This window comes from Hemiscyllium ocellatum, chromosome 2, assembly GCF_020745735.1.
Source record: "Hemiscyllium ocellatum isolate sHemOce1 chromosome 2, sHemOce1.pat.X.cur, whole genome shotgun sequence".
NCBI lineage: Eukaryota > Metazoa > Chordata > Chondrichthyes > Orectolobiformes > Hemiscylliidae > Hemiscyllium > Hemiscyllium ocellatum.
Window position 1 is genome coordinate 105701230 of NC_083402.1, and position 22962 is coordinate 105724191.

Consider the following 22962-nt stretch of genomic DNA (forward strand, 5'->3'; position numbering starts at 1 on the left):
TAAGGAGTCCAGAATGAGGAGTCAAAATTTAAGGATTAAGGGTAAACATTTTAGGCCTGAGATAAGGAGAAATTTATTCACCCATAGAGTGGTGAGCCTGTGAAATTCACTGCCACAGAAAGTGGTTGAGGGCAAAACAGTGTGTTTTCAAGGAGAGAGTAGATATAGCTTTTGTGGGTAAATGGATCAAGGGACAATGTGGGGAGGGTGGGATTAGGGAATTGAGCTTGATAAGCTGTGATCATGTTGAATGGTTCAAGGGGTTGAATGGCCTACTTCTGCTCTGTTTTCTATGACAAGCTGAAAAAAAATACACATTATAACATGTAATTATGGATCACGTGGAGAACTGTTATATTGCTGTAACAGTTAATGGATAATTTTATGCATACTTTAGACAACCAGTAATCATTAGCATTGAACGGGCTTAATTAGATTATGTATTTTCGTATTACTTGTTCACGATTTTGGAATATCATGTAAATGCACAAGTCAATATAACTGTTGCATAAACATAATGAGGAATGTAAATAAGCTGTGTTGGAAGAAACTACAGTATTAACATGTAGCAATCTATATGTCTGTCAATCTATGTGGTCACATAAGTAGATCCCAACCTCTCACTTCTGTTACTGAAGGCTTTTAGTTTGATAATGTAATTTTGTGAATAGTTCAGTTCATTTTTCCCTGCACTCTGCAATTTTGCCACTCAAAGCCATTGCCTGATATTTGCACCAGCTCTGCTTTCTGCTCTACCTTTTGGAGCTCCATAGATGAAAATCACTCACTTGTTTGCATTGAAATCCATTTACTACAATTCTATCCTTTTGTTGAATCAATAAATATCTCTATGTAATTTGATGATTCCATTGGCACAGCTTTCACTGCTCTTGTCTTTTTATGATGATCAACATGAACAGATGTCTTTCTGACCCATCACAAACGTTGTCCATAAAAATGGTAAATGATTGAACTTTCAATACAGACCATGTGGGCCACTGCTGGTCACATCCTGCTGATTAGACTGGAGATAGTAAGGACTGCTCCCTGTTTATTGTCAATTATCTATTTATGACACGTGTTGTCCACAAATCTACGGCTGTACTTTCTATATTGGAACAGTGATGACACTTCAAAACTAATCAAAAGGTTCCAGAGAATTTTCGGTACATTTGCATCCTGAAAAATGCAATGATGATGAAAAAACAAACAAGCTTCTTAAACAGCTCCATGCTCAAAATGATAGATTTGTATGTCAAATTCATTTGTAATAATGAACACTGTTAATCACCCAAGGTACAGCACCGTAGGTGAGAAATGCTATTATTTGGACTTTTATACTCATGTATACCTGAGTTCCTCTTGAGCTGGAAATGTTTGCTCAACTTTTTGACAATAAAGTTTTAATCTTGAGATGTCACATCACAAAGGCTTATACTCCAGACTTTACAAAGCAAAGTCAGAAGCCAGATCTTCAGAGTACAGCCTTAACTTGAAATAGAAACGTGTTTGTAGATTAATATTTTGGTGATTTTTAAAAACCAAAATGGCTGTTAGTGTCATAATATTCTGAGGAGCCAATGAAATGTGAGTATGACTTTCATTTCCATTCATGAGGTTTGTCAGCGCTTGTTTATAGTTGCAAAAAATTGTATTTTTCCAATCCATCTTGCATGTCCTCTATTCATAGAAGCACACATCTATTTCGAATCAAAGTAGTCTCAGAATATGAATGAATCTGTACAGAAGGTGACTCCTTTCAGACTCATGAAAAAAAAAATCCTGAACACCAAAGATGATGTAGACCTTATCACTGCAAATGCTCTTGACTTGTCTTGTATTTCATTATTGTGTTAAAACAGTTGCTTTTTAAACACCACTAAGAAGTAAATGTACAAAATAGTGTTAGCGTACTGCGCCACTCTTAGGTTTCTGGGATAAAGTTAAAAGTGGAAAATATGATGGTTAAGAAACATTATCCTGGAAGCAGATATTTGTGTTCGGACCTGTACTGGTTCATAAAATGTATTCATGGACTGAGCTAATGATAATGTATCAGTTTGAAACAAGGTATTTGCTTGCAGCAATGAGAACTCTGCATCAATCTCTGATCATGCAAATAATAACCACTGTTGTTAGGGCTACTGTATTTCAGTACTCATTGGTGGGACAGTTGGCTCTCTGCTCAAGTTAAAAAGGCTTTTCAAAAACTTGAAAGAAAAGCCAGAGTGTTTGTTGATATAGGAAAACCAGTTTTATATTTTCATCTGTACATTATCCAACAATTTTATATAACTGAAAAGTTGAGATCAATAGCAAAAATGCAAAATGTGGAACATCTCTTTAGGGAAGATGAAATATAATTGCATAAAGTTTGAGAACATCCACCTACCTTTATAAGGAACAGATTAAAATCATGGGAATTGTCATAAAATCTAATCTGTATGGGTTTCCTTTTTTTTTTAACAGTGCTGGAGTTGGAAGGACTGGGTGTTTCATTGTAATAGATGCCATGTTGGAGAGAATAAAGCATGAGAAAACTGTAGATATTTATGGTCATGTAACACTAATGAGATCACAGAGGAATTACATGGTTCAGACTGAGGACCAATATATCTTTATTCATGATGCACTGCTTGAAGCAGTCACCTGTGGAAATACCGAAGTGCCAGCCAGGAACCTGTACGCCTATATCCAAAAGCTGACACAAGTGGAGCCAGGAGAAAACGTCACAGGAATGGAACTGGAATTCAAGGTAATGTGAAGGAAATTGCACTCTGCTATACTCCAAAATTTCAAACAATTAACTCGTTCAAGTTACTAATTGCTAAAGTTACTTCAGTAGTTCACGAAATTACAAGGTGTTAATTATACTTCTGTGGCAGTCATGTACTTCACAACCTCAAAGATTTAAGAAAGGATTTCATATTAACACACAAAGAGAAGTAATTATTACAGTATTATTCAATTAAGAGCAACAATCTCAACAAGTAAATCTATATCAATAAATGTCAATTGTAGGTGCCAGTAATTTATGAATTGTTTTGATGATAATATGATAATGCTGGGGCACAATGTTGCAATATGGGATCTCCAGTAAGGTGTGGTAGAAAGTTAACTTTCCCCCACTTCTCCCCTAACAATATACATCAGCTAATCTTTAGCCTCACTGACTGGGACTGTTAGCTTTGTCCAAATTACATGCTGTGGGCATGTGCTCACTTTGTGCTTGGTTGATAGTTATTGTACTTGGTTCAGAGGCAGAGGCAGCTTTCCTTCTTCTGGCCTTGACCTGTATTTCTTCCTCTGATGCTCAGTTATCACTGATGTCAATTGCAGCATTGTTCAACTCCAGTTTTAGACTGAATGTTGTGAAATTGACTTGTATAAAGTACCACTTTTCAAGTCTCAGGCAATTTTAACACTCTATTTTTTCCCTTCAGCGACTAGCCAACACAAAAGCCCACACATCAAGATTCATTAGTGCCAACCTCCCATGTAATAAATTCAAGAATCGCCTTGTTAATATTATGCCATATGAATCCACAAGAGTATGTCTACAACCAATCAGAGGAGTCGAGGGGTCAGACTATATTAATGCCAGTTTTATTGATGGTTATAGGTAAGTGGACATATCAGTGGTCTTGAAGTGTGTATTGTTGTAGATGGCAGAGTGTAACTCTTAGTCCTCAGTCGTACTTGTGTATCTGTACACCAAAGAATGAAAGTGAATGAAATCGATATTGCCATTATAGTCCTTGTTTTGGAAATCAACTGGTTACTATTAATCAATTGATTTGCATCGATAAGGTCCCCTTTGTTGATTTGTTCGGGTGGATGTAATCACACATTAAGAAAATGGCATTTGCTTGTCAGCAATAAATTGTTTTGATACAATTTGCACAATCAAGAACAGCAAATAGCAAATTCCACAATATGTAGGGAAATAAGCAATCCCAGGCAATAACCTTATTTTAAGATTCTGATGTTAGTTTTAAAGCCTGAGATGAGATTATGTCTTATAAAACATCTAATTATTCTCAACAAGATTTAAACTAGTCATAGAATTCACCAAAGATGAACTGCAAATGATTTTGCAAATGCAGTAATAATGTAATAATAATTATTTTCACACATCGATGGTTTGGAGTAGTTTATGTCCACAATGATAGTGGCAGCTGCCCCAAAATTAAATTAGAAAATATTTTTTAAAGGACAGTGTCATCTCAGAGTGTAACGTCTGTCTTTTTATCTCTTCTTTTATTATTTTGGAAAGATTATTATCACTTCCAGATGATCATTATGATGTATGTAAATGTGTTGAATCACTCAGTAAAACAAATGTGTTCTCGACTCCAAAACTTACTTCATTTTATGAAAATATATCAACTTCATGCAGAATTGCCAAGTAAATATATTTTTAAAACAATTTCACATCCAGATATCATTGTTCTGTGTATATTCAGGTTTCTATTTGACCTTGTTGCTCTATGATCACTCCTGAATATCGAAACAGTCTTTGTGAATCATATATTGATAGTGCAATAGACAAACAAACATGGACAAACTCATGAGCCACAGTCAGCCATCCAGGAATGAACCAACAACAGGACGACACAGCCCTACAATAAAAGCTCCTTTGTATGAATCTTATGCTACATTTTTATGGCCATTGGAAACAAATCTCAAATATCTTTTAATTCCATGTTTTATTACTGGGAAACACTGCAACATTGACACAGAGTTAATCTATCCCCAGTAAAGATACAGTTCCCATCTTGTCACTTTAAACAGCCCATTGCAAGGTTTTGCTATCCTCCCTATGAGCAAATGTAATCAGGCAGTACTTATTTGCTGAAAACATGTTGCGTAGAGTAAAGATACTTTTGTGCACAATGAGAGATTCAGTGAGATATATTTACTGCTCCTAATTGGATATTAATGGCTACAAAGACAAGGCTGTATCATTTTTCACACCTCGCAGAATAAATCTCTGCCCCCACTGGATTCTCTAAAATGTAAATATTATTGCATTCCTCAACACGTGCACAGTAAATCTCAGCTGTGCAAAGGATGAGTAAGTCTGCTAGCAGTTGACTAGTTTACCATATGTGTAGTTCAATGAATGGGAGCAGCACAACCACATGTTATGTTTGGTCTGTTTTACTTACAGGCAGCAGAAAGCATATATAGCCACACAGGGACCCTTAGCAGAGACAACAGAAGATTTCTGGAGAATGCTTTGGGAGCACAACTCTACAATTGTGGTTATGTTGACCAAACTACGAGAAATGGGCAGAGTAAGTGCACTATGCATTGCACGAGTACAAATTTGGATCGTGCATTATACAAATATCTACCCCAAGTAGTACCATTTAAACTTTGATATATTGGTCACAAAATATGTGGTTTAATAAGACTTTTGGACTTATACATTTATAATTACTAAAAATGCAAAGCAATAGCAGAACATGATTGAAATACTCCACAAGATAAAAAGGAAATTATGCACATATTAAAATAGTGTTTTTAGCAATATCTAAAATGAACTCTGATGAAAAGTCACTCCCATAACATAAGAAATCTTTCCCTTTAAAGTTCTAGCAACCTACTGAACAATTTCAGCATTTTGTAGCTTCCAACCACCTGCTGTCCTCATGACTACAAGATGTAGAAACTTCAGTGATTCAAAATCTCAGCAAAACCTAAATGAAAAGTCCTTAAGCGGCTAATTGACTAATTTCACCCTCAGTGACTTCTAGTCAACCACACAGCTTTGATTGGCTTGAGACCTCTGAAGGCGCAGTAACTTGCAAGCACCACTGGAATTGTTTCACCGAGAGTATCGGACACATGTTAGAACACCAGGGGATCTTGAAACTGCTTAATGGACCACATGAAATAATGCCTCTCAATTCACAGTTGTTTTTGTGTTTTTTATCTCAGGAGAAGTGTCACCAATATTGGCCTGCGGAGCGATCAGCTAGGTATCAGTATTTTGTAGTAGACCCCATGGCAGAGTACAATATGCCTCAATACATTCTCAGAGAGTTCAAGGTCACAGATGCAAGGGTAAGGAATAATTTTCTCCTTTCGGTAAAATCTGCTATATAATACCCATGTACACTCTACAGACATTTCACAATATAGTAATCTGTCAAACTGTGAATTTTATTGCAGTTCAGCTGTCGTTTTGCCACAAGACCTACTTTTAATGCCTTACCTGAACATCTTTGAAACACTGCCAAGTGTATGCTAAAGTTGCATTGGGCATCTTGGTCAATACACTGTTGTGACCTGTCGACATGTCTGACTCAGTATATATGGGTCATATTTGAGCATAGTGAACCTTACCAATATTCGTTACTTTAAACTTGGAATAACAGCAGAGCGTATGTTTACAGAAATGATAACAGTATCGCAGAATAATATTGACTTATTGAGGCATCGTATTGTAGAAGACACAGCATTAAAAGTTCATGTTTACAAAGTGTAAGTCACCACATGTGTTGCTGTATAAAGGTAGTTGAGAGCTGTCAACTTAAACCAGTTCAGTTCATGTGGGAAGCTGAATCTTATAAGTGATTTAGAATATATGGACATAGAAGACTACTGCAATAGTACATAGTACATAGTACAGGTCAGATCCTGTCTGCTGTATTGGTACTCACTTTTTGGAGATGGTTCTTTGGAAAAGATGTTCTAGTCTTGGAGTTGTAATGATTCAGCAGGATGACACTTGGGTTAAACACTGAGCAGAGACTAACTTTGTTGTTTGGACATTATTAAGCGATTTGATTTGTACAGTTGATATCAAATGTGGATGGGCAATGACTCTTTCTATGGTAGGAAGTGTAGAGTGAAGTTTGAAAGTTTTAATTCTGCTGAATTCAAAATAAATACCTTCATTCCAAGGGTAATGAGAATGTGAAATGCAATTTTGCAGAAAGCAATTGATGTCAAGTCAGATTAATTATTTAAAAATGACTTCAAAACATAGTTGATAAGTAAGGCTTTGAAAGACTCGATGGGCCAAATGGCCTATAATCCTCAATAACTATAGCAGGTGACAATTATCTATTGATGTGTATGTTACAAACAAACCAATAGTGCAAAAATAATAAAATACACACAACATTGAATTTGTAACTGTTCAGTCATGAAAAGTTCATGTTTTTACTGCCTTAGCAATTTGGGAATGTTAAAAAAGAAATGCAGGAAGAAAGAGGATCTTTGAACTCATCATTCACAATTCTATTGTAAATTGACTTGAATTTGACCTGACACAATTTCTGAAGATAACTATTTCACAGACAACAATAATCGTAATATTAAGGAAACAATACCCTTAGCTTGATGTCTGGCCACAATAACATCACCTATGTGATATCTGCAAGCTGAAAGGGGAGCCTGAACCAATACAGTCCAAATGATTTACAAATTATTAGTAATATTATAGTGACAAATTATTTAATTATTCAACTGCAGTGTTCTACAAAGACTGGAATAGAAGTGGTTGAACTGATTTTATCTTACTGTTACCATTTGGAAACAGCATTAGTCTTGAGTTTAAATCTTTAAATTTATTTCCCTCCAGATATTCTTGGCTAGATACATGATGCTAACTAATTGTCTGATAAATATCACTGATCTTAAAATTCATGACAGTGACTGTTTTTATCATGCTTTAAGAATGTTGTAATTTTTCATTCTCAATTTTATCAACATAAGCTTTCAATCAACTCTTTTAGACTTTATATTGTCGAGAAGGTCATGTTTGTTGTTGTGAAATGGCAATATATTGTGAATAGAAAGCACCATAGGAAGCAGTCAGAAGATTAGCAAGTCAAGAAAAACAGCCATTAGAGCATTGGATCTGAGTGAATTATGGCATGAATTTAGAAGCAGTCTCAGATTTATTGACATTAGTGCATTACTTCAAATTGTCAAGTCTGCAGCTCAATCTTCAAGGCTGGTTTTCCTGTTAACTAGTATTGAAAAGCATAAAATAAATGAACCGCAAGCTCTGCTCTGACCATTACATTATGTGCACTGCAGTTTGTTCAGTTTATTCTGATTCCTCAGAGAATTTAATGAGGTGTGGCTCATTGTTTGAGTCCTCTTCTTTTTTCTCTTTTTCAATGGTGACAAAACAGGATGGTCAGTCACGCACAGTGAGGCAGTTCCAGTTTACTGACTGGCCAGAGCAAGGAGTGCCAAAGTCTGGAGAAGGATTTATTGATTTCATAGGCCAAGTGCACAAGACAAAAGAGCAGTTTGGACAGGACGGACCCATCAGTGTTCACTGCAGGTGAGTAATCTTTTCAATGTTTTGCCTGTTGCTCAATAAAGGAAGAGGGACATTTAAAAGAAAAGATGATCACATGTCCTGTAAAGTCACTTTGGTAGCCCAAGCAGCACTGAAGGTACTGCACAGATTAATTTTGATCAACTGCATAAAGGAGTTTTGAGTAACTGTGAGGTGGCACAGATTCAACAATTCATTATCAGCTTATAAAGTCTGTGTGAAATGAAAAATGCTTCAACTGGTTTGTGACTTTTGATAACCTTTGGGTAAAACACAACAGATGCTTCAAAATGTCTCTCTGCTTTGATTTAACAAAAATAGGGATAAAGAAAGCACAATCCAACTAATGGAGAAAGACATTTGATGCAGAATTTTGATGTCGTCACATGTTCAACAGTCATTTTAATAGAATTTAAACTTTTAAACTCCACTGAAACATTCTGAAATTATTTTTCGTAATTGTGAATTTTTTGGTTGAATTATACTTCATTAGGACAATGTAAATCCTGTAATTTTAAAGACAGGAGTAAGTTTTAACATATTTATATTGCACACTTCATTTGCAGCAGCACTACTCTACAGAGTCCAAGTCAGTATGAGCTCTCAATCTGACTCCCCCTCCATTAAAACCTTGCTCAATCCAAACATTCTGTAGTTTCTGTTCTCCCTTTACACACTCCCAGCACCTTTCCCTTTGATTATCTAATAGTCATTCCTTTTTCACTTCTAACCACCAATCTCATGTTATCTTCCTCCATTAATGCCACAATTTGTAGTCCAACGAACCTTCCACTCCCATTCTTCAAGCTGTCTTACTGCAAAGGCCGCTTCTTTCTTCATCTTTTCCCATGTTATATAAAATTGCCACAATGACAGTTGATTTTACTGAGATCATCCATCCCTTTTGGAATTTAGTGCATGGTTTTATATGTGCCTGATCTTCCTGTCGCCAACACTCCCCACTAATCCAGTGCTGGGAACCAGAGCATGGCTAATTGGGAGTCTTCTCTGTTCTTACCACCTGCCATTGGAGTATACCAAAGGTTTTTCAGGTTGGCAATCATTCTGTCTCTGTGCTATTTATGAATATTTTGATTATCAGTCTTGAGGTTGGACTTGAACCTAAAACTTCAGGCTCAGCAATAGGTGTGCAACCCACTGAGTGACAATACCACCTTTATTCTGTTTGATTAACCCATGAAACAAATTATCTCAATTAAGCAATGACAGTGCCTCAGAGGGACACTTATTCAAATGAAATTTACTGAAATCAAAGCGTTGTTTTTTGGGGAGATGTGGCACTATTGCCCCCAAGGTGCCCAACAGTTGGCGAAAGCCTCAAATGTTCTAGTACACCACCCCTATTCCATCTCCAGGGCCAGGCAGGTGTGGGTGAAACCACAGAAGAAGGGCAGGCAGTCCAGTGTAAGAACCATCTCCATGTTAATCTGTTCGATTGTGTCTCCCACTCACCCTCCGAAGATCTGCCTCCAACAAACTCCACCTTCTTGGACATCCCATCCTGGCCTCTTCCCCTCCCTCAATCTCTTCATCTCCAACTGCTGTCACAACATCAACTGCCTAATCTTTCCACCTCTCTCACCCACTCCAACCTCCCACCCTCACAATGCACAGCCCTCAACTCTCTCCACTTCAACCTTGACCTCCTCATCAAACCAGCTGATAAGGGAAGCGCGATGGTAGTACATCAAGGAGGCCAGACACCAACTCGCTGACACCTCCTATTACCACCCCATCTGACCACGACCCTGTCTCTTACCACCGTCATCTCCGAAATCATCCAACCTCATCACCTCAGGTGATGTCCCATCCACAGCCTCCAACTTCAAAGTTTCCTAACCCCACACTGCCCGGTTCTACCTCTCACCCAAAATCCACAAATTTGACTTTCCCTAGTCAACTGTCTCCCCTGTCCTGCCCCACTGAACTCATCTCCACTTGTCTTGACTCCATCCTGTCCCTCTTGGTCCAGGAGCTCCCCACATACTTTTGAGACACCACCCACACCCTCTAATTCCTCCATGACTTTCAATTCCCTAGCCACCAAAATCTCATCCTCACACATCCATTCCCTCAACTCATGTATCCCCAATGAGGAAGGCCTAAAAGCCCACCAATTCTTCCTGTCCTGCCAAGTCAAATAGTCTCCTTTGAATCCTTCCACTTCCCACAAACCAGAGAGGTGGCTTGGGTACCCATGTGGGTCCTAGCTATGCCTGCCAATTTGTAGAATATGTGGAACAGGCACACTTGCACAATTACACCGGTACCATACTCACCTTTTCCTCAGGTACATCGATGACTGTATCAGCACTGCCTCATGCTCCCAGAAGAGTTTAACAGTTCACCAACTACACCCACACCTTCCACCCTAACCTGAAATTCACCTGGACCATCTCCCTCCCCTCCTGCACCTCCCCCTTGGTTGCTTCCACTCCAGGACTTCCCAGGTGTCTTCATACTTCATGGCTTGCAATTACCCCTCCCCTGTGATCAACAATGCTCTCAATCACATCTCCTCCATTTCCTACACCTCTGACCTCATGCCCCACCCCACCAATCTCCAAATCTAGCTCATCATCTCCCACCATTTTCATCTCCTTCAGTCAGACCCCACTATCAAACAGTATTTCCTTCCCCACTCCAATCTGTGTTCTGTAAGGACCACTCTCTCTGCCACTTCCTTGTTAGGTCCACACTCCCCGCCAACCCCCTCACCACACCTGACAGCTTCCTTTGCAGCCTTAAGAGGTGCCAAATCTGCACTCATACCTCCCCTCTCACCTCTGTTCAAGGCCCCAAAGGATCATTGCAAATCTGGCAAAGATTTACTTGCATATCTTCAAACATCATTTACTGCTTCCGTTGCTCTCAGTGTGGTTTCCTTTACATCGGAAAGACTGGGTGCAATCTCATGGAATCATTCAAGGACCATCTGTGGTCAGTATGCACCAATCAACCCCGTCTTCCGGTAATCATCCATTTCAACACCCCCTCCCAATCCCCAATGACATGTCCATTCTGGACCTTCTCCACCACCTACACAAGGCCACCTCCAAATTGGAGAAGGAATATTTCATCTTCTGCCTCAGGAGCCTACAATCACATGGCCTCAACGTTGAACTCACCAGTTTCCAAATCTCCCCTGACCCCCACCCCATTCCTAGATCCATCCTCCTGACTCAGCACCACCCTCTTGATCTGACTCACCTGTCCATCTTCCTTCCCACCAACCTTTTCCACCCTTCCCACTGACCTATCACAGTCACCTCCTACCTGCATCCACGTATTATCATCCCACCTACCTTTACCCCAGCTCCAACCCCCATTCCCCATTTACTTCTCAGCCCCCATCCTCCTATTGATCCTGATGAAGTGTCCTGCCCAAAACTTTGACTCTTCTGCTCCTCAGTTGCTGCCTGACCTGCTGTGCTTTCTCCAGTACCACACTCTATTTTCTCGAGATCTGTTAATGACCAAGAATAGACTAACAAGGATGTCCTCTACTCTCGCTGCTCTCCGATAAAACTGGCTGGCCAAAACTCAGAAATGGAAGTAGCCTCTGGTTTTCTTTAAGTTTGGAGAGACTCGGTTAGATCTTCTTGAGCGTTCCATCAGACCTCAAGCCAATCCAACAGTGCCATAACATCCACCATTGATAGAACAAGGAGGGAGCTATCAAATCCATCCCAGCTGGTACAAGGATGTAGTTCGATGTTGTTGTCACCATTCTGATCTGCGCTGGCCATCTGTCCAATTGGAACTCTCCTAGTGAATTGCTGTGAATTATGGTCACTGGCCTCAAACTCCCCCACTGCCAACCCCAGTCACCTGCCCTGCCTTATTTCCGAAGATTAGATCAATTTTTGCACCTTCTTTAGTACGTACATCCACATACTGAATCAGAAAATTTTCTTGTACACACTTAACAAATTCCTCTCTCTCAAGCCCTTAACACTATGGCAATCCCAGTGTATGTTTGGAAAGTTAAAAATCCCCTACCATAACCACCCTATCATTCTTACAGATAACAGATATCCTTACAAAATTGCTTCTCAATTTCTTGCTGACTGTTGGGAGGTGTATAATAATACAGTCCCAATAAGGTGATTATCCTTTTCTTATTTCTCAGTTCCACCACTTCTCTGGGCGTATTCCCAGGAATATCCTCCCTAAGTACAGAGATAATGTTATCTCTCATCAAAAATGCCATTCCCCCTCATCCCTCATCCCCCTTTCTATCCTTCCTATAGCATCTGTATCCTGGAACATTAAGCTGCCAGTACTTTCATCCCTGAGCCACATCTCAGTAATTGCTATGATACCCTAGTCCCACGTTCCAACCATGACCTGTTCGTCTGCTTTCCCTGTTGGGCCTCTTGTGTTGAAGTAAATGCAGTTTAATTTATCAGTCCTACCTTGTTCTCTGATTTGTTCCTGCTTGCCCTGACTGTTCGACTTGCTCCTTTTCCCAAGTGCACCTGTCTCACCCTGATCTCTTTCCTCACCAACTTCCTGGGACCCATCTTCCTCCCTCCCTATCTCTCTCTCTCTCGCTCTCTCATCCTCCCTCTCTTGCTCCCCCTTATTCTCTCTCTCTCTCTCTCTCTCTCTCTCTCCCTCTCCACCCTCTCTTTCTCCTCTTTCTTTCTCTCTCCCTCCCACCCCATTCATAAGTTTAGATCCTCCCAAGCCCCTCTGTCAAATTTCCCTGCAGGAAATTCAACCCCTTCCAATTCAGATCAATTCATCCTTCTTATACGTCTACACCAAAAGAGATTAGGGAAGGCCTCTTCAAGGCTAGAAATTCTTTCAATACAGTTTGTAATAATCAAACTCCAAAGGAAAGTGTAACTAACAAAGATCACAATGATGTGTGCTTACTTTTACTGCACAGCTTCATTCTACCATCGTCACAGCAACATTGAAACCTTCTTTGTTTGCTACTGAATGGGTTCGCTTTATTGTTGCAGCACATTAAATAGAACTGCTTAAATTATAGCAATTAAAAATGAACACTGCCAGATAAGTTTGTCATGTTTTAAATGACTACGTACCCAACATACTTCACTGACTCTTTATGCAATCAGATGTTTACAAAACCCTGACTGTCTGTTGTGTTAATAGGGCTTAGAGTAGCAGAAACATTCAGAAACACTGGCTGTCATACTATATTTAATAATTGTTTAATGTGTGGGAAGCCATTACCAGTGCAGTTTCTCAGCCACATGATTGTTGTTTAATTAATGTTCTTTTGCTCCCCACAGTGCTGGCGTTGGGAGGACTGGTGTTTTCATAACACTAAGTATTGTGTTGGAAAGAATGAGGTATGAGGGTGTTGTGGATATCTTTCAGACTGTCAAGATGCTAAGAACACAACGGCCAGCTATGGTGCAGACAGAGGTAAGCAAACAGTTCTTAAAGAATAAAATGCTACTATATTCTAATTTCTATAAGTTCTCCGTTTAAACAGCTTCCATTCCAAGAAAATTGCGGCAACCTATCTGATCACAATCCTTTATGGCAAATGAGTTAAGAAAAAAATGTTGTTCACTGAGGCACACGGACAGTTATTTGTGAATGCGATGTGAAAGGAGAAACTCCTTTTATATTTTGTGAGATGATCATTCTTCTGCTAGTACTCGAGAAGACAAGTGGCCTATAAACCCCAGTGCAATTAGCTATTTACCACCATCAGCCTTAGTGAATTCTGGCAGTTGTATTTGAGGTTCCAGATGGTTTCACAAATTCTTGTGGAGGCTAGTTCCAGGTAACACACAATATTGATGTAGCTTTTGTACCAGAGAGTGGAGGAATGCCAACTTGTAAGTTTCTGTATTGATATAGCAAGTCAGCACGTGCTGTGAACTGATTTAAATATCAGATAATGATAATCCCTCTGCTCAACTACAAAATGGTTTGGGTAATGAAATAAGTGGAGAGAGAAAATAAAATTCTATGGGTGGAAATCCAAGTGAATGATGAAAATGATTTGAAGTGAAAAGATCTACCTAAATATTCAAGTTCAGTTACAAAGCCCATCAATTCAAATGTGAATGTTGAGCAAAATGGAAAACATGAGGTGGCTCAAATAATTCTGTTCAGATTAGTTTGCAAATTCTCGAGCATAGCTAAATCTGAACAGCTCCCATTGAACAAGAGCAAAGATTCTATATTTTGGCACCATTTGCCAAGTACTCTAGCTACCAATGTGAGTTAACACTTTCATTAGCTGATACATGTTTCCACATTTCCATTGTGCTGGCATCAAATGTGCACAGCACTAGTGAAAGATGGGAACTCATCTTTAATTATTTTCTGGGGTGGTGGAGTTTAGTTTTGCCATTTGATTGCTAACTGAGAGTGGCTTTCTGTGTTCATAACAGTCTGCCACAGGCCATTCACTGAGCTAAGCTAGAATGAGAGAGACCAATTCCAGGGGGAACGAGCTCCAGTTGTGAAAACAGATTTGACAGGTTGGGACTATTTTCCTTTGAGAAAAGAAGTTTGAGAGGGGATTTGATAGATGTATTCAGAATCCTAAGGGGTCTGAGCTGAGTGCATAAGGATAAGTTGTTCCCATTTGTGAAAGGAAATAATGCAAAAGAGCACACCTTTAAAATAAATGGCAAAATAGCAAAACAATATCAAAACTTCTTCATGTAGGACCTGGAATGTATTGCCTGTGAGTATGTTGGAGACAGGTTCAGTTGAGGCCTTCAGAAAGGAATTAGAATATGATATGGAGAGAACCAATATGCAGGATTATGGGGAGAAAGCAGGAGAGTGGCACGAATTCAGAAAGCTAGTATAACAAAGTGAGTCAAATGGCCTCCTGCTGACCTGTAAAAATCCTGTGGTTTTGTAATGTGACTCACCTATTATAATATGAAGTGTATGCTTTTGATCTTTTCTTGTGGAAGCACACGGCATTGAAAATATTTAACCTCATGTGTTTAATATAGCCATGCTATCTCTGAACAAACAAAATGGAACAAGATTTCCAAATCTGCTCTGAGGAATTCCCAAGATTTCAACTCCTCAACTGTTCCGCACTTTGAAAATTTCTCACCCAATGCTCATTCTTGACATATACCTCCTTCCAAGCGCCAGCAGAAAAATAAAAAGATTTGTGGTTCCAAAGGGAATGCTTTTGTGATATTTGAGATGTTAGAGTTGCTGGCTAAGCCACCATTTATTGACCTAGAGAAGATGATGATGTGAACCATCTTCTTGAATCTTTGCCATCCATGCTGTAGGTAGACCCAGAATGCTGTTAGGAAGAGAATTCCTGAATTTTGACCCACCACCATGGCAAAATGGTTCCAAGCCAAAATGCTGAGTGGCTTGGTAGGGAATTTGCAGGTGATAGTGTTCCCACATATCTATGATCCTTCTCCTCTTGATTATAGTGGTTATAAATTTGGAAGGTCTCAACTAAGATGTTTTGTGAGTTATTAGTGTGCATCTTGTAGATGATGCACACTGATGTCACTGTGTATCAATGATAAATGCATACTGAAGGCAGTGTATGTGGTGTCAGTCAGCAGGCTGCCTGGATTAAGTCAAGCTTCTTGAGGATTGTTATGGCTACACTCCTCCTAAAAAGTGGGGAGCACTGTATAAGACTCTTGACTGGTGCCTTGTTATGGATAGATTTTGTGGAAATGGGAGGTGAGTTAGTTCCAGCAGAATCCCCAGCACTTCCCCCCCTATGATGTTGTAGATGTGGGATGCTTTGCAAATGCAAATTGCTAAAATTTCTGTCCCTGGCCAATAATCGACAAGTAAAATACACATGGTGCTGAAACTTGGAAAATGTGGTCACCAACCTGCATACTTATCTAGATGGACCCTGCCTGGAAGAACCATCCCTGAGCTGATACTAGTCTGACAGACTAACTGTGGGGATCATCTTGTTTGGTTTTATCTTAAGTATAATGTTCTGCTTGGAGTTTACTTTGCAGAGCTGCAAATAAAAAAGCAAGCTCCCATATGTGAGTAGCATTCTTTGAATGGAGCCTCTGAGGTACAAGTCCACCTGCCTGGCACACCCATTCTGATTGTCTTCCTCACCCTGTCTGCAGGTATGAAGGTGTGTCCACAGCTGTTGAAAAGTACAAGCAGTCACAAATAGGAAATGTAGTACCAGCTTAAGAAACACATTAGGGGATGCTCACCGAGGTTCAGCAAGTCTGAAATAATGTTTAATTGTGGCTAAAATTTGGCAGGTGTATTCTTTATGAAGGTCATTTAAGTAAGATTGTGCATTTGGGATGCAGTGTTATTTACTTTGGAGTTAAGTATGAAAAATAATAGTTATTGAACAAATTTTTTTTTAATTGAACAGTGCAATGTATTGGCTTGAAAAATGATCCCTGGTTTCCACCTATGATTACAATGATGAGTTCTATACACTGAATTGCTACAATTTGTCATTTTTCTATCGGTGAAAGACACACTGAAGCTATTTTTAATTAGTCTTTGGTAATTCACTGTGCAGGTTTTGTGTTTACATAAGACATAGTTTTTCCTTTTCCAGTCATCACTGATAATAATGTCACAACACACGTTAGCATCTTAGCAATATTCCTGCCATTTAAAAAGAAAGAGGTTGACCTGGAGAGACTCTTAAAGGGAGTAAGTTGGACAAGAATGGACCAGCTTCTTTGGTTCTGTGCATGTTTGGCAAGTTAAAATTCTGCTGCGTTTTCTGATACAGTATAGTCTTTCATTGGAAGTTCCAATAACTTGCTTGTCATGCTCCAGTTGCAAGAATGGAGATGTCACAGCCAAGTTTTAGTCCCTCATTCCCAAGCAAACTTAATTAAAGAGTGCAATTCACTCAGTACCCTTGTACTGGAGGGAAGAATTAAATGCATAATCTTCTGAGTCAGGAAAGCTTCCTCAGTTGCCAAAAGGGGCACTCTTTACAGACGGTGTATAAAAGCTGGGAAATCGCATCCCACCGAGAAATAAATAGGAGTAAAAAAAAAATGTGGTCCAACTACCCACCATAAAGTCACTAATCTAATTTTTAAAAATTCATATTCACAGTTCTGTAAAAACATCTAAAACAATATACCAAAACATATCTGATTTTGACTCATAAAAGACATTTTTTTATTTGACTAGATTCCATAGTCACTCACCAAGAAATTTGCTCATACAGTGTCCCTGATGATCCAATTTCCTTCAATTTTATTGGGAGCTCATAGGTCTCAAATTCCTAGATAAATTTAAGACAAAACAGCCAAGTGCAAGAAATCTCAGTTACCCAAGCATGACAGTTGAGGATAGATCTGATAACATCATATTTCCCACTTAACCCCTTTACACAACGCTTCACCCAGGAGAACAATAATGCAGGCAATGTGCTATCATGCTGCAGAGAAGGTGAATGTAAAATGAGCTTGGTAAATACTCTTCATCAACTGCCCAGTGTTTGGAACAGAGAACATTACAACGCAGTATAGGCCCTTTGGCCCTCGATATTGCGCGGACCTGTGAAACCAATCTGAAACTCATCTAACCGACACTATTCCATTTTCATTTGAAATGATGACAGGATTTTTAAAGTATTAATGTAGAGGAGTTTGGATGCATACGCAGGACACCATTCATGCATTCTTGAAGTGCTCATCTTAAATTCACCTTAGCGTTTTCTTGGAGATGCTTGTCTATTCATTTTTAATGTGTCTAAAGTAGGAAGGAGGAACTTGATGCAAATGTGCAGTTGTTTCCATTGTTTCAGCGCCGTGGCCAAAATGCAAATAAAGAAGTTCAAACGCGATCATGAGCATTTTCGTGAGTAACTCACTGAATAATGCAGAGTTCAGTTGTGATACACAGACCCGACCCAAAGTTCAATGGTGTTTTACAATGCATGGTGAAAAAATACTTACTGCTGACAATTAATTGTACGAGAAAGGGACACAGGTGTCTTTCTTCCAATGCCAAAGGTTAAAGACCATGGAACTGCTTAGTCTCAGATATGGAAGCCTCCTTCGATAAAGCATGGACTACGTGCATTCTTGTAATGCTATTTGTTCAGAGCAGTCAGTCAGTGCACATAACTGCACTCACTGAACGAGAGTGCACTCACTATGTTAAACATGAAATTTAGCTGCATCATTTACTGTACTTCATATTGTTTTATTGGAAGTTCATTTTCTCTTGTGTCTCTGCAGGATCAGTATCAATTCTGTTATCGAGCCGCACTGGAGTACCTTGGAAGCTTCGATCACTATGCAACGTAAAACCTTATCCACCATGGATTTACAGTAGGCCATTTAAGATCCAGAAAGCCTCTTCTGAGCCATACAATGTGCTTGAGAAGTACTACTTACTCCTAGCTCAAGATAAATTAGTTGGGGTGGGAGGGGGGAGGGAGGGAAATTTTAAAAAAAACTATTCCAGGTGGACCAAGCATTGGCAGTTTAATAACCTAATTGAAAAGAAGAGGAGAATCCTTTCTGATGTGTCATCAAAAGGATTTTTCAAATAACTCAAGGATTCAACTTTGACTGAAATGGGGATAAAACCTGTTCTGGAAGGCAATGATTGTGTAAAGGATTACCACAGAACTGTGAAAAATGGATTGCAAAGATGAACCTTGAGTACTGTACCTACAAAAGAATGAAAAATGTAATGAAAAGGCCAGTTCCTGACTTGAGAAACTAGTTGGACACGTTTGCTTCAACATCACCCCTTACCACCATTTGCTCATACTGATTATTAAAAGGGAGGGAATGTTGAAATTACTGATTTAGTTTTTTAGTACTGTAATATACTGCTGACCTGTGCTTCATTTTTAACTGTGTAAACTTCTTTCCCTTTTTTAACAAAAGTTTATCATTCAATGAAGTGAATTTAAGAAGTTGCTTATTTGTTCATATTTTTTTCAGACTGTAGCTTTTTTTTAAGCTGTAGAAATTATGTATGTATCTGGCTGTAGAAACGAACATAATTTGAATTTTTCAATGCACATTTTTTGTGCAGTCCTTTTTATTTATCTTACCACGTAACGGTCTGATTGAGTTTTTCATTTCAGTGGGAGTTATCTGTAGCAGTCAGAGAACAAATAAATCAACAAAAAACAAAGTTAAGTACAAACAAGGGCCTTTATGGAATCAACAGGGAGGCGCAAAGTATAAAACTGCTGCTACTGAATTCCTCAGATCTTCCGTATCAAGAATTTTAAGATGTGGTTGAATAGCTTGCCAAATATGTTACTAGCAACCTCCATCCGAATAATAATTAGTTATCTAGGTTTTCTGTCATGAGATGGTGAGAAGTTAGTGTTTACCGGAATGCACATCAATGAATTCAGTAACCCATGTTAATAGGTTCTTATGGTGTCCTGAAACACATCCTTACACATGTGCGCAATAAATTGCATTATATATAAAAGAAGTCTGAAATCTCTTAGTGTGGGAAGTGTTTTTTTTTCTCTGCTTTATAATGACCTTGCTACATCTGGCATTAAATTCAAATACATGAAATAATCACAGGGTCAGAAGTAAAGTGGAGTTGAAATTTAATGTTAAGTTTCTTTAACAGGAAGGAAATTTTACATGGGGTGTAGATTTGGAAGGTCGTTTTAATTGAAAATATTCCATAGTTTCTATAAGAAACTAAATTCCATTTTGCTGTTTGACTACAGTTCAATTTTCCAATCAATATGCAAAGTCACTTGAGTAACATTGCTAATCAGATGTCTCAGAGTGATTCAATTGCAAAGAGAAAGTGTTACTCCAAAGCTGGGAAAATGTTATAGCTTGGAATGAAGAAGTCTCAACCTGTAGCACATGATTAAAGGGCTTCAGAATGACTGAAACTGCACACCCTTAATGTTTACTCTGGGTTCCAGGCCAGAACATGCAGTGATAGAATGCACTGGCAATAAAAGGAAATCTGACTTAAGCAGCTCCAAAATACCTTCAACTCTTGATGTCTATATCAAAAATAGAATATACTCAAACTAAACAGAGAGGGTTAAAAATCACACTTCTAAGATTATCCTTCCCTTTATTAATTCAAATTGTAATACGTACATTCTTTTATCTTTATATTTTATTTCTTAACTGAAGCACTTGATATATTTCATTTCTTTCAATACCTTAACATTATGATCATCATTTATTAATAAATGCCATATGTAATAGGTGGCCCTATAGGTGAACTGCAGAGGGAAATTACATGCAAATAGGAGGAGGTGGTGTAGTGATTAAATCACTCGGTGAGTGATCCAGACACCTAGACTATTGGTTTAGGGATATGCGTTTGAATCCAACCTTGTCAACTGGTCAAATTTGAATTAAGTGAAAATTTGGAATTGAAAGCTAGCCTAATTGTAAACATGTAACCATTGTCATTCCAATCCCTGATATCTTTGAGGGAAGAATATCTGCCATCCTTACCTGATATGGTCTAGCCTTTCTTGACTCCAGGAGAAAGCGAGGACCACAGATGCTGGAGAGTCAGAGTTAAAAAGTGTGCTCTGGAAAAAGTACAGCCCCCTTTCCTCCTCCACATTCCTGATGAAAGGCTTATGCCCGAAACGTTGACTCTCCTGTTCCTCGGAGGCTGCCTGACCTGTTGTGCTTTCTCCAGCACCACATTCTTTATTAACTGCAGGCTCACAATAATGTGTTTGATTCTTAACTAACCTCTAAAATGGGCCTAATAAGCCAATCACTTCAAGGCAATTAGGGATGGGCAGCAATGCCCTTATCTCACTAATGAAATTAAAAAAAGTGAGTAAATGATAGTGTCAGAATGCCCTACTGTCAGACAATGTACCTCAGGTGTCTCACCTGGACATCGGACATAATCAGTTTTTTATGTATGTGTCCTTGATACAGTCACTTTTGCAGCTTTGAACTTCTTGATGTGTATGAACCTGCATTGTGCCTATTGTTTTACTTGTTGGAGTAAATGCAACAGTGATGTAGGCCAACCGGTAATGTGCTGCAGGCTATATGCAATTACAGCAGTAGGAAAGTAGACAATTAGATAGAAGAATATCAAGACATCAGTATAGTGGAGAATAGACAATCTATGAGGCCAGTCATGCTTTTTTTTTAAATTTTGTTTGTTTGACCTACAAAGGTCAAAAACTATATTAGAAATCATGCAAAAGCACTTTTTTTCTCAAATAAGAAAGCTGACAGAAGGCTACCTCAGAATGGAGTTGGAGCTGCAAGACTTTATATCATCTTGTTGCATCTCTTCACATGTTGTTATATTAACAATCTATTTGTTCCTGTAAAATTCAAACCATCACCTCATAAGAACTACAAACTTCACCTCAATCAGTATTGTAGCCTGTTGCTGACGTTGCCAAGTATAACTGTTCATATCTGTGTTCAGTTAATGGTTATTCTTTAAGAAATAAAGTACCTGTTTTGTACCAAGAGCGATTTGTCCGACCTTTCAAACATGCTGAGTGAGAAATTTCCAATTTGGAATGCATTTCTTTTTGCCCAGAGCTAATAAAAAAATGTTGAAATATTTAAATTGAAAATCAGAATGTAGGTGCCAGAGGAATCTACAATAAATGGAGTAAGCTGTCAAGAATGCCCACTGTATTTGTTCATTTTCTAACTTAGCTTCTCATTGATGTGTGTTCCTGTTTTCACTTGCACTCTCCCATTCCAGGATCACTCTTTTATTAAAACCTCCTGTTCTGCAAATTCCTGTATAACTTGCGGTATGATATGTTGTTCTTCCCCTTAAAGTTGACACGGTGCTATAATTATTTAACCTTTATTCTATGTAGGCAATACGTGCATATATAATTTTTGATTAGTTGCATTTAAATAGGTAACATTTGTGCAAAACAAGTATATTTTAATTTAGCTAATCTTCTGCAGATTATTTCCTCACATTTGCTGTTGCTTTTTGTTAATGAACCATTTTACACAAATCTGAAGTCCTCCAGGCAAATGTGCACTTTTCCAAAACTTTGTACTATGCACTGCCCTAGTGATTCTACACACCCACATTATATGCTACTTGGACCCTTGTATAACTTGTGCATTCACTCTAGTTATGTATATAAATAACACAAACTTAAAGGAGAAAGGTTGCTCCAATTTTGCCCTGATACTCCAACAAGTCCCTCAAAGGCTTTAAAATTCTATCATACACATCTAGTTCCGTGACTCTGCCATTCAAGCTTGGAGTGTCTTGGTTTTTTATTTGGAAGTAACATTGTGTTCACTGCTCTCATTTGAATGCATAGATTGAACAAAACAAAATGTAAACTGGCTTGTTCAAAGAATCATACAATTACCTCTACTTAGTAGTTAGCATAAATGTTTTACAGATTGAAAGGTGTGCTTTTTATTTTCTTACTTAGGTTACATTGGTGGCAAAAAGTCTGTAAGAAAATCAGTTCTTTGCTGACACAAGTTCCATTTGTTACAAATGAATTCTAATAAAAATATCAGTGTTATGCACTAGTGGTCTTTTTTATTAAGCTGTGAGGCAGCTGGCATATTTTTGTGCAGCCGCAGCAGGGTTTCTTGCAAAACTGTTTAACATTTAGTTAGTCTCAGTGAGGTATTACACTGCTGTTTGAGGTAACAGCATCTAGTCATCTTGTTGAGCACACATGCCTCGGTTCT

The 22962-nt window shown here is 38.6% G+C and overlaps 1 protein-coding gene across 4 annotated transcripts in view; it reads left to right on the forward strand.

Moving 5' to 3' along the window:
- LOC132824449 (receptor-type tyrosine-protein phosphatase delta-like) overlaps positions 1 to 22745 on the forward strand; it is a 588252-nt gene extending 565507 nt beyond the window's left edge. For all 4 annotated transcript variants that reach the window (XM_060838969.1, XM_060838986.1, XM_060838977.1 and 1 more), the window contains 7 exons: positions 2470 to 2755; positions 3444 to 3622; positions 5174 to 5300; positions 5947 to 6072; positions 8157 to 8311; positions 13597 to 13732; positions 18520 to 22745. In XM_060838969.1, the coding sequence (XP_060694952.1) occupies positions 2470 to 2755; positions 3444 to 3622; positions 5174 to 5300; positions 5947 to 6072; positions 8157 to 8311; positions 13597 to 13732; positions 18520 to 18588 (1078 nt within the window). In that variant the 3' untranslated portion in view covers positions 18589 to 22745. The remainder of the gene's footprint in view (positions 1 to 2469; positions 2756 to 3443; positions 3623 to 5173; positions 5301 to 5946; positions 6073 to 8156; positions 8312 to 13596; positions 13733 to 18519) is intronic.
- The last annotated feature ends 217 nt before the right edge of the window (positions 22746 to 22962 follow it).